General features: G+C 37.8%; 1 protein-coding gene across 1 annotated transcript in view; it reads left to right on the top strand.

The window, feature by feature from the left end:
* The window catches only part of THEMIS (thymocyte selection associated), an 87300-nt gene that overhangs the window by 69476 nt on the left and 1789 nt on the right, over nt 1-16035 (top strand). The window contains exon 5 of the mRNA XM_061989864.1: nt 6927-7077. Coding sequence (XP_061845848.1) covers nt 6927-7077 — 151 coding nt within the window. The remainder of the gene's footprint in view (nt 1-6926; nt 7078-16035) is intronic.

Below are 16035 nucleotides of genomic sequence, written 5' to 3'. Positions count from 1 at the left end.
ACATAAAAGATCCTTTGGTAGCAAAGCTTCATTTTGAAGTCTCTTGAGACGTAATCTGTACTATTCCGGGACAGATTTTGGAAAAGAAAAAGATCTTGTTCAACAATAAATGATTAAATGAGTACTGTGAGAAGTGAATGAGTACATGAAAGTCATTGGATTAAGAACAAAAAGCTAGGGGCTCTGAATTTCTGGAGCGAGCAAAGAATTTTAGTAGAATGCAATAGCAGTACACTCTTGCATGTTTTTTATTGATAAAATAGTGAAACTTATTTTGTCTCAATCAGCTGTGGAAAATGTACCTGAACTGTGGCAACTGTTGGTGAAAAGTTGCAGCATTCAATTAGCTCCTTAAAGCCCTCATGAAATTTCTTTGAAATCTTATGTCATGCACATGCAACAGCCCTTCTTTAAAGGTCATCCTGTTTGCTGGATCATTTTTACCTTCATTTGTTACTCCCCACAAATTATTAAGCCTCACATGTTTAAGTAACAGGTTCCACCACATTTCATTGCCTCGGGAAATGATTGAATCCGATGAAGACTGGGAAATTTGTTGTGCTCGTGCTTTCAAATGGGGGGAATGGGGTGTACTAGAAAGAGAAATCTTTGTCACATGAGAGTTTTGCATGCTAAGTTTTACCTATTGTTTTGCCGTTGAACTGTAAGCCTTGGCAACCTAGTTTTCCTCGGGAAGACTCGTCGGGATATGGCGGGGGATGCAGCCATCTAGTGGTACTCGCCAGCACCCCCTAAACCAGAACAGCTTGCACTCTGTACAGAAATGTCCGTCTCTTCCCCATTTATTCTCTTTCTTTTTTTAAACAATATTTGTTCAAGCCCATCAGTAAACTGAGTCTCAGGCAAAATGGAGAATGGCCCAGGTGCTGTTGATTTCTCTAAGACTATTTGGGTTGGTACTTTACTTGCTTTTATTTTTGTAGAAATAGATACAGCTAGAACATGACATTTTGCTCTGTTCTGTTTTTTTAAACACAAATACTCGTATTCAAGCTCTGAATGAGAATTACCTGGTTCTCCCCTTACTGTTAGGAAAACACAATATTTTAAACACATGATTTAAACCCTAAGAATGAGCCTACAGTGGCATTTGCCTACAATCTATCATGACTTTTCTACATTGCCTTCCCCATTTTAATCCTTGGGAAAACTCAGACTATTAATGATGAAAGTCAAATTAATTGTGATATTTTAGGCATGTACAGAAAGTACTTTGTGAGGGAGAAACCTGTTAGGAGCTTGAACCTCAATCAAAAAAACTTAATTTGATCAGAAGTCTCAGGTCTCTCTTAGGCAGAGAAACACTCATGAACTAATGTAATTTCGCTCCTGTCTTTGAAATGATACAACCTTGACCCCTTCTTTGGCAAAAATAGTTCATCTGTAGTTTATAGTACTTTATGAGTTCTGCAGGCAAATAATAATTCTCCAAAGTGCTCTGTCCTGTATGTTAATGAGGCTAAATGAAGATCCTTTTTATTGCCCATGGCCTTTCTGAAGCATCTTCTAACTAGCTCGTCTCTTTTTCCACACTCCAATGGACTGTGGAAAATGAAGGCTTGACATCATGTACTGGAATCAGTGCAACGAGGAAGACTGTTAAAGTTCTCTACTACAAAATCATACACCCTTGTCCGTACCCTTAACTATGGGTACACTGTGCCCTTGCAAAAATTACATTGATGTGCAAGATAAGTTGGCTAACCAATAGATCATGCAAGAATGCTACCTTGGGATATAAATGAGTTATAATGTAAGGGTAATTGTTTCCTTTCAAGTGGAATAAATCAGTCCTAACTGTCTGCCATAATAATGTAAATTTCCTGAGAGGTGTCAGCAGTTTCCATGTGTGGATTCCTATTGTCTGAATTTGTGTTTCCCATCTGTTTGTTGGAAGTACTCATTCTTATTTCTACTCATAGAGCAGGCAAAATTTTATTTTTACTAACACTGATGTAAATCTGACTGATGTAGTTACTCCAACTGACACTCTTGCAAATCATAAGATAGTTCAGATGTGTGTTTCAAGGTGGTCTGAGGCTCTGACTGTGATACCTTGGTTCTGTATTGATACAATCTGGGAATGACAAATCAGCACATATGTAGAAAGTCATGCAGATGTAATGATGGTCGGAGCAAAATTATATAGGTAGGTTGTCATTCTGTATATTGCTTTGAAACTCATGAAGTCTTCTCCATAAATTAACAACCATGAATACCTTGCCTCACTTGGGGCTGATATATCTCTCTCTAACCCTCTTTCATAATTTCCTTAAAATATTCTTCAAACTACTAAAAGCTAACAGTTCATTCAGCCTGCATTGAGTTTCCCTATGAATACAGTGCTGTGTGACTCTCTTACAGGATTTTCATTTGTTGCTTGTGTGAATAAATTGTCTCTTTTTTTGTCTAGAAAGAGTGAAATGTGTTTGGACTACAAAGTCATTCATTACACTTAAATTTCTATATATACAGCATTTTTTCTGGTGGAAAGGTGTGTGCAGAAATTAATGATGTTACAAATAAATGCACACATGCAGTATATGGCAAAGCAAAGCTATATATCTAGAGCTTTAGCTTGAGTTTCTGAAAGCAGCAGAGAGTGCCTCTCCAAGCTGTCTTTAAAGATTGTAGTAAAAGGTTTATGATCTCTATCTACTAGCATAGGTGACTCATAATAAATGTACTCCAAAGGTGTAGTGCCATGTCCAGCACTGATTGCTCCAACAAATGAGTACTCCTCTTCACAAGAGTCATTTGTAATCATATAACAGCTTGACTTTCTGTCTGGAAAAGCATAGTTTTGTCAGATTGGTTTATGCCACTACATCTCTCACATCATTTTCAGAGATTATGTCAGCTGTTGGTTTCATATTTACTCCCACATTTTTCCGTACTTTAAACAAATGTTATTTCTCCTTCTTTACTCTGATTGTTCTAGATGCTGTTGAGACTTTCTTTCCTTAAAAAAAAACCCAAAAAAACAAAAAGAACAAAAACAATAAAGCAACCAAACCAATAATGTGTATTATGAATACTTGTATTATTTTCCTTTTTTAAAAAAACAGATTAAACAGCCTATTGTTTTTCCGTGCCTTACTTTGCTTTAAGAGCTTCTCTTTCTGTTATTCTGTCTCAGAGGTTACACTCATTTTGCTGGACATCACAAAAGTTTTGATTTTTTTGTGGGTTTTTGTTTGGTTTATTTTTAGTAAGAATTCCTGTTCTACTCCTGTGCTGTTTTCCTGGTTTACTGATTAGCTGTGATCAAATACAGCAGGATTAAGTATTTGTGCTATATGGACTATCTTGAGTAGTTTTGGGTTGTATCTTGCAAAGAAGCAGAAATTTAAGGAGTTGAAGCATCAGGGTTTACAATTTGGCTTCTGTAAGAGGAAATATTAAATAGACCAGCCTGAAGAAGAGGAGACTCAGGAAAAAAAAAAAAAAAAAGAGAAAAAATCTGAATGCAGGGAGAAAATGAATAGAGAGGCTTTACAGCAGCAGCATGAAACTATGAGGTAAAGCAGTAGGAAAAAAAAGAAAAAATATTTTACATAATGCAGAAGCAAACTCTGGAACTCATTGCCACATTATGGTGGTAAGAGAAATGTAAATGAGTTCAAAAAGCAATTAGACAAGAGTAATAAAAGAAATATTCGCACGGAGACAACTGCTATTAGCCTGATTTTTTGAGGTCGTAGGAGAACACACCTTGGAGGTGTGAGAAGGTGATGCTAGCATACACTTAAATTACAGGCAAACTGGCATTTTTTGAATAGGCCTTGTGTATTTTGGGCTGTAGACAGGCAAAACATTACTATTTGTGCAGTGCTATTCATAAAAACTACTGTCAGATTTCACTGCTTCTAGAGCAGAGAAGTCGAAGGAAACCTTGCTTGCAGAAGCAGGCTCATGTGCACACACATACAAATGGCTCGTCAGGTAATCAAGGGAAGGTAGTTCAAACCATTCCCTCCAAAACTCACTTTGCCACTACAGTGTTTTCAGTTCATGTACCTTCAATAAACTGCACTCACAACATCTGCAAAATGCTGAAACTGCCGTTCTTACTGAAGCAATGCATCTCCTGCCTTTAGTTCTCACCTCAGCTCTCACAAGTTTTTGTGTCTTGTTTGATACAACACTTCCTGTTTCCTGATGTGGACTGCACAAACCTCAGCTACTTTACCTTTAAGGCTTTGGACTTTGTCTTCTGAGTTGTTTCTAACCAATGAGTGACTCTAGAGATGCAACAAGAAATGCTTACAAATTGGGGTAAAATTTTTAGCTCGGACACGTATAGCTGATGGTTGGATTTTCTCGATGCTGAGATTTCCTCACAAGTACTCTATTGTAACACATGGCTGTGGTTCAGATCATGAGTTTTTAACTGAATCTGTGTTTCTTCTGGCAGTAAAAACACTGAAAAACATGGCTTATAGTCTAACTCCTTTAAATTAGTGGAACAATGATTCCACCTAGATGGAAACCCTGTGCTCTTAAGCTTGCCTAGTATTTGAAAGACAATTGTAAGACTTCATTCTTAAATAGTTTAAAAAAGCATCTTATCTGTTTTGTTCTCCACTATAATTGTTATCTATAGTGCTATTAAGAATGTTAAAGCGATATCAGATTTCAGCATATAGTGAAGTGACAATTTGGTTTCTGTAATCCTGTTTAAATATTTGAGTTCTGCAAATTTTAATTTGTTTGCAAGGTGCCTCAGGTAATCTTTGTATCACAGTGTGTAACTTTGCTGCTGATTGATAAGATTAGCACAAACTTCATCTCCATTCTTCTTAATGAAGGGATCTTTCTGTTTTGCTAGTAAGGCTTGTTTTTAGTTACTTCAGGCAATGCAAAACAAATAACCTCAACATATTCATTCATTACATTGATTGTTAGGATGAATGTGTTAATGTGACTAAAAAAAAAGAGAATTCGTGATGTAAAAAAAAACCCAAAAACACACATTACTTTTTAATGTGTAATGTGTTTAATGTGTTTAAATTATATTTCCCTTGTTCCCTGAAAGCTGACTTTTAAGTGAGAGCTTTCTGTGTGCCAAGTATCTCCAATAACTTGAACACAGAAAGAATCTGTGAATAATGTTTTCTTGCCCTTCCCAACACCTTTCATTTGTGATAAACAGATATGACTGGTACTGATGATAGGACAAGTTTAGTGACAGCTTTGAAAAATGGTTATTTAAGCATGTACTTCTCCTGAGCAGAAGGTGGATGTTTCTCAGTAACTACCTATAAAGTGTGTGTTTGTATTACCAGGCCAGACTGGCAACAAGTGGTGCATACAGACATATTTAGGTGCAGGAGAAAAGAAATGAAGATGAAAGAAAGGCCATGCTCTGCTGGTGAAAGAAAGGTAAAGGTCCTGTAGCCTCAGTGAAGCTATTCCACTACACACCAGCCAAGCATTGTCCTGGTTTGAACTGTGCATTTTCTATTGAGTTATTTTAATTCTCTGCTGTGAAGAACTTCTTCTGACATTTCTCTTCACAAAATATTTCTCAGTCATATTTATTTTTGTACAAATCCTCGAGAATTTTATGCCTTATGTGACTTCTTAAAGCTTTGCTAGATCTCGGAGACTCTTTTGCAATCAAGAGCACCAGCCAGCATTGTACAACCTGTAATGCACAAACATGCAATAAATACTGTACCTCAGTCAATCCCTATGGATAAAGCTTGCAGTGTTTATTTTAGAAAATGGAGAAGACTACCACAGATTCCTCTAACTGGAAAATGAGGATCTTTCCCTTAAGTCATGTCATAACACACTCACTGTGGAAAATTGGCCATATGTTTTACATATTTCATCCTCATCTGTTCTTCTTAATATAGTCTCTCAATTTTTTTTATCCCAGTCACCAATGGCTTTCTTCTTGCTAGCTAGTATCATTTTTTTTAAAAGGGATATGTTGTCATAAAATGTGGGCTTATATTGAGTGTTCCCAAATTGTGGGCTGACTCTGAAAAGATCAGATGTTATTATTGTGTAGCTACTGCCAGGTTTACCAACATGACCTTCTGTCTCTGCTGTCACTGCTGAGGAAAATCTACAACTAATTTTTAATGGAAAATCTATACTGTTTATTTTTTAAAAGATATACTCTCTGGTATAATGACTGCAACTGGACAGTACCTACACCACAGGTCCTGTATAGCTCCTTGAAGATATACTTTTTGACACTTTTCATTTATTCTTATTTACATAGACAAAAAATACGCATTTGACTTAAAGTAGTTATGACATGAACATATCAGATTTTTTTCTAAATCCAGAATTATTGAAATGTATATATAAAGCCTGAATTTCAAGTGGTGCAAATATTGCAACCCTATAACTTACTTTCTGCAGTGTAACAACACTATAATTAATTACTCCATAATTGTCTGTTCGTGTCATCTGACTATACACACTATACTGTGAATGCTACTGGATTAATGTAATTGAAATGTCAAACTTCATATGAATTTGTGATGTAATATGTAACAGAACTCATTAAATGAATGATTAATTTAATCAGAAAGAAATCTGTATGAACCAAAAGGGATATATAAATCTTTCTCCTTGTGTTTGCCATTTTTTTGCTATACATCCCCTCCCCTCCAAAAAAAAAAAAGAAAAGAAAGTCTGAAGTTATTTTCTAAGGGTAATTTCTTCACCTAGAGTTCCTTTTGGTCATGTTTTGTGATGTACATGCCTCAGGAACAATCATTGTGGTAAACATGATTGATGACTTTAACAATTGGTTGATTTGTGGTTAAAATTCACAGAAGTACCCCAAAGAATGTTGCTCCTACATGTCACATCTCTGAAAGCATACAGTTTGCGGTAATAATTTACAAGTAAAGTCAATGTACTCTTCTATGTAATTTCAGATTTTCTGTGTAGACACCACCAAGAAATTGTGCTCAAATCAAGATGCCGATGTTTTGGAACTACAAGTTAGTTGTCAAAATGATTTGGTGCTTCATGAGAATAAGGACATGACTGAGAAAGCTACATCAGTGGAAATCAGTGTGATTAAAGGTCAGTTAAGCTTTATGGTTTGAGTTCAGACTTTGTTATTACAACAAAACTTTACCCCAGCCTTGATAAATAATTTATATATGGGATTACCTTGCGTGATTTCACTTGGAATCTGCAGCTTAGTCAAAAGAGATGAAAAGTGAACATTTGTGTTCTTCCTCCATAAATGCAAATTCATCCAAGCTCTGAACAGCAGCATGGTATTAAACTCTGATTGACACTGCCACATGAATATTCAGTAGTTTTCAGGAACAGACATGTGGAAAAGATGCACTTTCCTTTTGCTTTAGGATGATGCATCTATATCAGCTGTTATAAAATATACTGATTCTAACAGGTTTAAAAGTTTGTTTTTCCCAAATGTTTTTGCTAGCTGGTTAGTTTTTCTACTTATCCTCAAAGTTTTTCCTTTTTCAGAAAGGAAATGTACTGAATTTGAGAAGCTAGATCATAAGAGGACAAATCCAGAAGTCTTTGCAGCTTATATAAAAAAATCAATTTATTTCATTGAGCTGTCAATCATGCATTATATCTGAAATACGAACACTTCACATTAATTACAACACTGGATCATTTGCAATACTAAAGTCACAAATACTTATCCTCACAGCATTTGTTAATTGATAATTGATATCAACATAAGAACTTCACATAAATTTTCTTTTTGCTGTCTTGCCATTAGTGTGTGAGACTGAAAAATGACTACCTATTTGAAACTACGCAGATTGAAATTTCCCGTATAAACAACTTTTATAGTGAAGAATTATTGTAGTGTGTTGAATGTTCACTAATCCTTATTGCTACAAAAGCTGATTATTTGGGGACTGTTTTTTTAACAATATTTTGGTATTTGACTGCTTTGAAAGTTAATTCTGAATTTGTTGGCATTTTGTGGCTTTGAAAAATCTCCCTGCAGATTTCATTATGTCACTGCTTAATGATTTGAGTAGATTTTATAGGGGTAAATGCTGAGGCTTCCATATTGGTAGCTGCAAAGGATGGTATTCTCTTTTAAACCCCAGAAAAAACATAATACAAAGATGGGTTAAAGTTGTACTCTTTTGTGCCAAGGGAACTACCTGCAAATCACTAGGGCTTGACCTTAAAACCTCCTGTCCATGCTACAGGAATTAATTGGATCACTTGCATGAATTAGTCTCTGCAGGGAGAGGCAGGCATGGGAAACATGGGCGATGCACCTGAAGAAAACATGGTCAAAATGTCCTTACTGAAGTAAGCCCCTGCTCATGTAGGTACTTTACTTGATGGTTTTAGACTCCTCACAGACAGAGAAAGCCACAGAGGTTAAAGTCACATAATGGTTTTATAGTCAAGATTTTTCACACATTTTTCTGAACACAGCTGCTCAGTTTGTGCAGCAAGAAGTGGAGTCATAATGTCACTTCCTAGACTTCTGACAGGAACTATGCAGTAGTTTCTAAACTGAGATCCCTTGGATGAGAAAAGAAGTTTGGAGGGACCTACTGTTACTGAGATTTCAGCTCAGTAAGAGTTATTTGTTACTGCTTGTGTTTGTTACTAGGCACCACTGTGAAGAGTCTGACTCCATCTTCACATCCTCCCATCAGGTATTTACACCTAGTGATAAGATCCTTACTGAGCCTTCTCTTCACCAGACTGAACAGTCCCACTCTTGACAGCCTTCCCTTGTATTTCAGATATAATAGTATTTCAGTATAACAGTCCCTTGATCACCTTGCTGAATTCACTCCAGAATATCTGTGTTCCACTTGTACCAGGAAGCCCAGATCTGAACCTGGCACTCCAGATGTGCTCTCACTCATGCTTAGAAGAGGGGGATCTCTGTTGTCTATACCATACCTACTACAGGAGGTTGTTGGACTTCTTTGCCACAAGGATATGATGCTGGCTTATGGTCAACTTGTCTACCATGACCTCTATGTTCTCTGCAAAACTTCTTTCCAGATGATGAGTCCCAGCCTGTTCTGGTGCATGGGAATATTCTTCCCCGGGTGAAGGATCTTGCATTTTCCTTCACCGAACTTTCCTCTCTGCCAAGTCCTCCAGCATGTCAAAGTACCTCTGAATGGCAGCACAACCATTTCAGCTACTTCTCCTGGTTTTGTATGATCTGGAAACTTACTGAGAGTACACATTGTCTCATTAATGAATCACTGGGTCTGTGGCAGACACTCACAGTGTCATCACCCATGTTGGTCTGTCTGCTAAATCCTCACCCAGAAGCTATCAAGGGGCTTTTCACCTGTTCCTAGGCAGAGGACTTCCTCTGTTGACCGTGCTGACAGCAAAGTTTCTGCCTCCCCCTACACACTGCTTGTTAGCTCATGCAGTTTGTGGTTCTGGTCACTAGAACACAGACTTGGAGTTTTTGAAAGTATTCTTGATTTGGACCTTCTACTGAATGTGTTTCTACACTGTAGAGTAACAAGGCAATGTTGCTGCCTCATTTGCACTGGCTGAAGTCTGCCTACCTTATCTCCATTCAGAGCAGGTAGCACTAGTCTTTTGTCCATACAATAAAGCTTTATTCATATGTCCTTGATAAACCTTTTCCAAAATCTCCAATAGCACTTGATTTTTGTTCACTATTTTTCACTTTCTAACACATCGATTTTTTCCTAGCCAGTTCTTCATTTGATTTTAATTCTGAAACACTCTAATTAAGAAGAAAGTTTTTTCTAGATACTTTTTCAAGATTTAAATTATTTTCTCTTAGCTATTCTTGTTCTATTTTTTTGGCTTTCATTCCATTCAGATCTTAGACTTTGTTATGGTATCTCTTTTGTGATGCAGAATGCCCTTTTTTGCTGATTCAGACCCACACATCAATTGCAACAGTAGCTTACCAACTTAACTCTTCTTTCTTACAGTAGAGATATTTCTTTTAAACACTAATTATCAATGAGTCTTTGTTTTTTCCTATTTCCCTGAGTTTATGGTTAGAGACTTGTGTTTTTCAGGTGTGGCTGGAGAGCTATCTGGTAGAAAAGGAACTGGGGCTGTTAGTCAACAGACAGCTGACTATGAGCCAGCAGTGTGCCCAGGTGGCCAACAAGGCCAATGACATCCTGGCTTGTATCAGAAATAGTGTGGCCAGCAGGATCATGGAAGTGATTGTCACCTTGTATTCGGCATTGGTGAGGATGCACCTTGAGTGCTGCATTCAGTTCTGGGCTCCTCACTGCAAGAAGGACATGAAGGTGTTGGAGTGTGTCCAGAGATGGGCAACAGAGATGGTGAAGAGTTTGCAGAACAAGTCTTACGAGGTGCAGCTGAGAGAGCTGGAGTTGTTTAGTCTGGAGAAGAGGAGGCTGAGTGGAGACATGATCATTCTCTACAACCACCTGAAAGGAGGTTCTAGTGAAGTGAGGGTCAGTCTTTTCTCCCAAGTAATGAATGATAGGACGTGAGGAGATGGGCTGAAGTTGTACCAAGTGAGGTTTAGATTGGAGATTAGGAGAACTTTTTCACTGAGAGAGTTGTTAAGACACCATTAGATAGACTGCCAGGGAAATGGTGGAGTCATCATCCCTGGAGATATTTAAAAAACAAATAGATGAGGTGCTGAGGGACAAAGTTTAGTGGTGGGCTTGGCAGTGTTAGGTTATTCTTTAGATTTATTGGTCTTAAACACCTTTTCCAACTGAAACGTTTGAAAGATTCTATGATTTTGAACTAACTCTTGGTACCTCTGTTTAGTACAAACATAGAAAATCAAGAGATAATATCATGATGTTTCTTCTTTGCAAGGCTAGGAAATTACAAGGCAATTGTCTTGAAGTCCATCCCTGTGCAAACTTTGTATAAATTTGACTGTAGCACAAGTTTCGGTCACGCAGATTTAAGCTAGACCAAAGAGCGGCAATGGATTGTACGCTGACATACTCAAATCAAAGCTAAAGGTTTTCCTGAAAGACATGTGTTAGTGTAGTCCAAAGTGATTTGGCTTAGTTCAAAGATAACTGCAGAATTATACAGGAGATTGGATTAGATGATATAGCAGTTCTTCCTGGCCAGCCAAGGGATTCCCATGAGTCCACAGTTGCGTGCAGCAAGCTTGCTTGTTCCAGAGAGTCTACTCTGCTCTGCTAATTCACAAGATAATGGATTAGAAAACACGTCAAGACTAATAACATAGACACACTCCTGTGGGTTTTGAGTGGGAGGAAATGTGCCATTCACTGACTAATCTTTAAACTTCTACTGGTGAATGTTAAGCCACCCTTCAAAGCACCAACCTGTTTCGAATTCCAAATAAGGATGTTGAATCTGTACTCTCAAAAAAAAATCCAAAAACCGGTTACAGAGACAATGACTGTTTCTCACCAAAGGCCAGATAATTCTGAAAAGAAAAGAAACATGTTTTTCTTCAAAGCTTCTGACTTTCTTTACAGAGTTCATTCTAATGAAGATAGGATTCATTTTTGGCTAAGAAACTGAACATTTTTCCTCCCTCTCAATTAAACCTGAATTTATCACTAAAGATATGATCTTATTTTCTTATATTTGACTAAGTTTTCTTATATTTGACTAAGTTTTAATTCATTAGAAATAGTAGCAATATCTGCAGAATAATAACTGTCATCAGAAATCTGCTATATCAGTTTTTCTTTAACCTTGAAATTTATTCTAAGCAGAGTTTCTGAAACATTGCCTAATCTTCTTGTTCATGTCTTAGGTTTCTGAAATTGTTGTGGTCTGCAATAAAAAAGTGTTTATATTGACTTTGTTTATCGATGTCAGGACATTTTATGGAAGATGTTAATACTATGCACTTGAGGAGGACAGTAGAATGGAACTTAAAAAAAAAGCAACATCTACTAGACTTGGCAAAGAAGACAGTTTAAGAAATTCCTGGTCTTGTGCTGTAGCTTGCTGTTCCATCAGTTAGGACAACACATGTGGTTATGTGGCTGTGCTCTAAACCAAATATTAAAATGAATTAAACATAAAATCTCCCAAAACTTAAAGCAAAACATAGAATTCAGAATGATTTTTTTAAAAAGCTGTTCTTGCTTTGGTGATGTCACAGGGATTTCATATTAGCATTTTGAATTAGGCACATAGATATAGGCAATATGAATTAGGAATCCTTTACTGTATGCAGTCTTTGATTAGGGCAAAAGTGTTATTAGGTCCTTTGGCTTCTATGATCCTATAACTATCTTTAAAAAAAAAATTGGACTCTCTTTACCATTTTCTTGGCTGTGAAGACAAAACTTACTCTTGGCTGACACATCTTATCTCAATTTAGCTTCTGAGATAAGTTTTGATAAAAGGTAAGAAAATTACTTAAAATCTAGAGATCACATAATTTCATAGGATGACAAGTACACTTTAGTAAATAAACTTTGAACATTTTCAATTGTCTTCTTAACCAAACTCTAGCTTGTACAGAAGAAAGCATTTTCTCTGAATGCTTACGTATTTTCCTTATTTATTAGGTATGACTGATTTTAATTGCATTAATATACAGAGGTTAGAGGCAGGAGCTTACAGAAATCATTCCAAGGAGGAAGCATCACAGTATTATGTGCAGGGTAACTAAAAGAGGTCTTCATGTTAATCACCTCTCTCACTCTGCATCAGTGCTGCCTTGATCTGCTCCACCAGCCCTCTAAAGAGCAGTGTTTAGGAGCCTGGAGAGTGTATGATGGTGCCTTGAACCATTCTCCTTACTCTCTTGTAGAAAGGTATGCTGGGGCCTGAAATATGAGATTGTTCAAAACTTGTGGAAACTGTTTCTCATTTGCAGGGGCTGTTCATACATTGAGGATTTATTTTTCAAAAAGAGATAGTAGTGCAACGTTGGAAATCAGTGTCTCTAAGGATTCAATAAAAACAGCAAGTAAGACTAGAAAGAAAGTGACAAAGAAGACAATTTTTAAAAAAGAAGGACAGCAAAAGAGGTCAACAGATGTCTCTTTTAGGAAATTTATTAATTTTTGTTTGGTTTTGAAAATAAATTTAAGATTAAACTTTTCCAAACAATGGGATGGTAGATTCCAGAGGGAGATAAACATTACCCATAAATGAGATGTAACCCTACAGTGCATATGAAGTATTTTAATTGTGGCACTTCATAGTTTTCAAATATATGCCACATCATCATGTGAAGGAATGGTTGATGGATACCAACTCAAGGAACAGTCCATTAGTTTCATGAGCTCTGATTCTTCTGTCATAGAATCATAGGAGTTGGAAGGGGCCTGTAGAGATCATCTAGTCCAACCCCCCTACTTAAACAGGCTTACCTTGATCAGATCACACAGAAATGCATCCGGGTGGGTTTTGAAGACCTCCAGAGAAGGAGACTCCACAACCTTCTTGGGCAGCCTGTGTTTGGGCTCCCTCACCCTCACAGTAAAAGAGTTTTTGCTTCTGTGTAAATGGAACTGTTTTGTGTTCCATCTTCATCCCATTACACCTGGTCCTCTCCTTAGATATATCAGAAAAAAATGATGCCCCAGCCTTCTGACATCCAGCATCATAAGATTCCCCTGCAGTTTCCTTTTCTCCAAGCTGAACAGCCCCAGATCCCAGAGCCTTTTCTCATAAGGAAAATGCTCCAGTCCCCTGATCATCTTGGTGTCCCTGTGCTGGACTCTCTCCAGCAGTTCCTTGTCCCTCTTGAGCTGAGGAGCCCAGAAATAGACACAGGACTCCAGATGAGGCATCATCAGGGCAGAGCAGAGGAGGAGCAGAACCACCCTCCACCTGCTGGCCACACCCTTCTTGATGCATCCCAGGATGCCATTGGCCTTCTTGGCCATGAAGGCACATTGCTGGCTCATGTTAAGTTTATTATCATCCAGGACTCCCAGATCTTTCTCTGTAGAGCTGCTCTCCAGCAGGTCAATCCCCATCCTGTACTGGTGCATGTTGTTGTTCCTTCCCAGATGCAGGACTCTGCACTTGTCCTTGTTGAACCTCATGAGGTTCCTCTCTGCCCAACTCTCAAGCTGGCCGAGATCCCGCTGAATGGCAGCACAGCCTTCTGGGGAATCAGCCAGTCCTCCCAGCTTGGTGTCATTAGCCAACTTGCTGAGGGTACATTGTCCCCTTATCCAGGTCATTAATGAAGATGTTGAAGAAGACTGGCCCCAGAACCCATCCCTGTGCAACTCCACTGGCCACAGGCCTCCAACTCAATTCTATGCCATTCATCGTCACCCTCTGGGTTCTGTCATTAAGGCAATTCTTGATCCTCTTCACCATCCACTCATCCAAGCCACCCTGCCTGAGCTTTCTGATGAGGATGTTATGAGACATAGTGTCAAAAGCCTTGCTGAAGTCAAGGCAGATGATATCTGTTGCTCTCCCCTCATCTAGCCAGCCACTTATGCCCTCGTAGAAGGCTATTAGTTTGGTCAAACAGGATCTCCCCTTGGTGAATCCATGAATCCATGTTTTCCTTCATATGTTTATTAATAACATTGAGGATGAGCTTTGCTGGATAGCTTTCTGTAGTAGTCTCTAAGGAATTAGTTCTAATTAGCACTGAGGAGCGTCAGAACCAGGCTCACAGCAAATAAAACGTTACTTTATAAAAACACTTTGGCTTGTGCATATGCCTTCATTTTGTACATTTTCACTGAAGTGGTGTGCAGAAACAAGGATATGGTTCTACTATGTTTAGTTCAGAATATTATTGCACAGAATAATTCACAACTATTGTTTGCAGGTTAGGCATAAATAAACATTAAATGTTATTATGTGGTTGAATCTTACTTTATGCAGCATAAATCCTGAACTGAGATATTTACCACAGCTATAAAACTATGTTACGATCATGACCAGGAGCGTTTACATGTGCAGTCTTGTTTGTGAGTTGGAGTTTCTAGCAATGCTTTCATTCAAGCACGGGTCTTAATGGGTTTGGTTACTTCTGTAGCCTACATTTTGATTGGAGGCAGAATGGAGAACCTTGACAACTCTTTGTGACTCTGAAATTCGTGAAAAAACAGAAAGCACATTCTGAGAAAAAGAAACCAAAACACAACAAATTCATCTCACTTGAGGATACAAGTGAAATAAATGGAAATTTTTAGTCTGCAGAGCATTTTCCTTCCACTGTAAAGTCAAATGTAATTAGATAAATTGTTCCAGGAAGAGCAGAATTAATGAAATTTGGTTTAATAAGTATTCAGGTCTGTTATCCCCTACTGCTCCTCTCCCCTTTCCCTGATAATAACCGAAACTCTCCTTATGGCACTCCTATCAAATGAAAAAGAGCAGGTCTGGAGCTATGCGTTTGTTGAGTGGCCAACCAATATGCACACGCTGATTTATCTTGCTGTCTGCTGCCAAATGGAGTGTATAACAGCTGTGTTCTGCAAGCTTTTCTTTCAATAGCGGAACTAATTCAACTCTCGCTTTTGTAACCACGTTGAGACTTCTGCCCCCTTTTCAAATCTGACTGAAATTGGCAAAAAAACTTTTTAAAGTACTGAAGAGATTGATGGATAGACAGACAGCACATTGACATGAGCCTTGCTTTCTTATAAGGCTGAGATGGCATATCTGATTTGGTAATTCAATGTTGAGGCTAATAGATTCTTTTTCTATAAGGGAAGAAAATTGAATTGATTTCACTGTTCAAAATTCCCTTGGGATCGTTCAACTTGTCCCATTCATTGCTTAATGCTTTATTGAAGTGCACATATATATATTTCAGAAGGCATACTACACACATATGCGACTGTAGAGAGCTGTGATTTAGTCTGGCCTGATGACATTAATCTGCTTTCTCCTTGAACTGTCTTGCTTAGAAACACATCATTTTATTTGTGTGTATTTGGGAAAGAAGAAAGTCTATCTATGTCATCCATGAGCAACCCATACCTTGTATCCATATTTGCAAATCTAAGTGCACAAACAACATTTCTGTTGCTGAATCATGGGGATTAGTTTATTCTTTCAGTGTCTGTTTTATTCATTAGTTTACTTTTACCA

This window comes from Colius striatus, chromosome 2, assembly GCF_028858725.1.
Source record: "Colius striatus isolate bColStr4 chromosome 2, bColStr4.1.hap1, whole genome shotgun sequence".
NCBI classification, from domain to species: domain Eukaryota; kingdom Metazoa; phylum Chordata; class Aves; order Coliiformes; family Coliidae; genus Colius; species Colius striatus.
The sequence above is the reverse complement of the archived record's forward strand: the minus strand, read 5'-3'. Positions and strand labels throughout refer to the sequence as shown.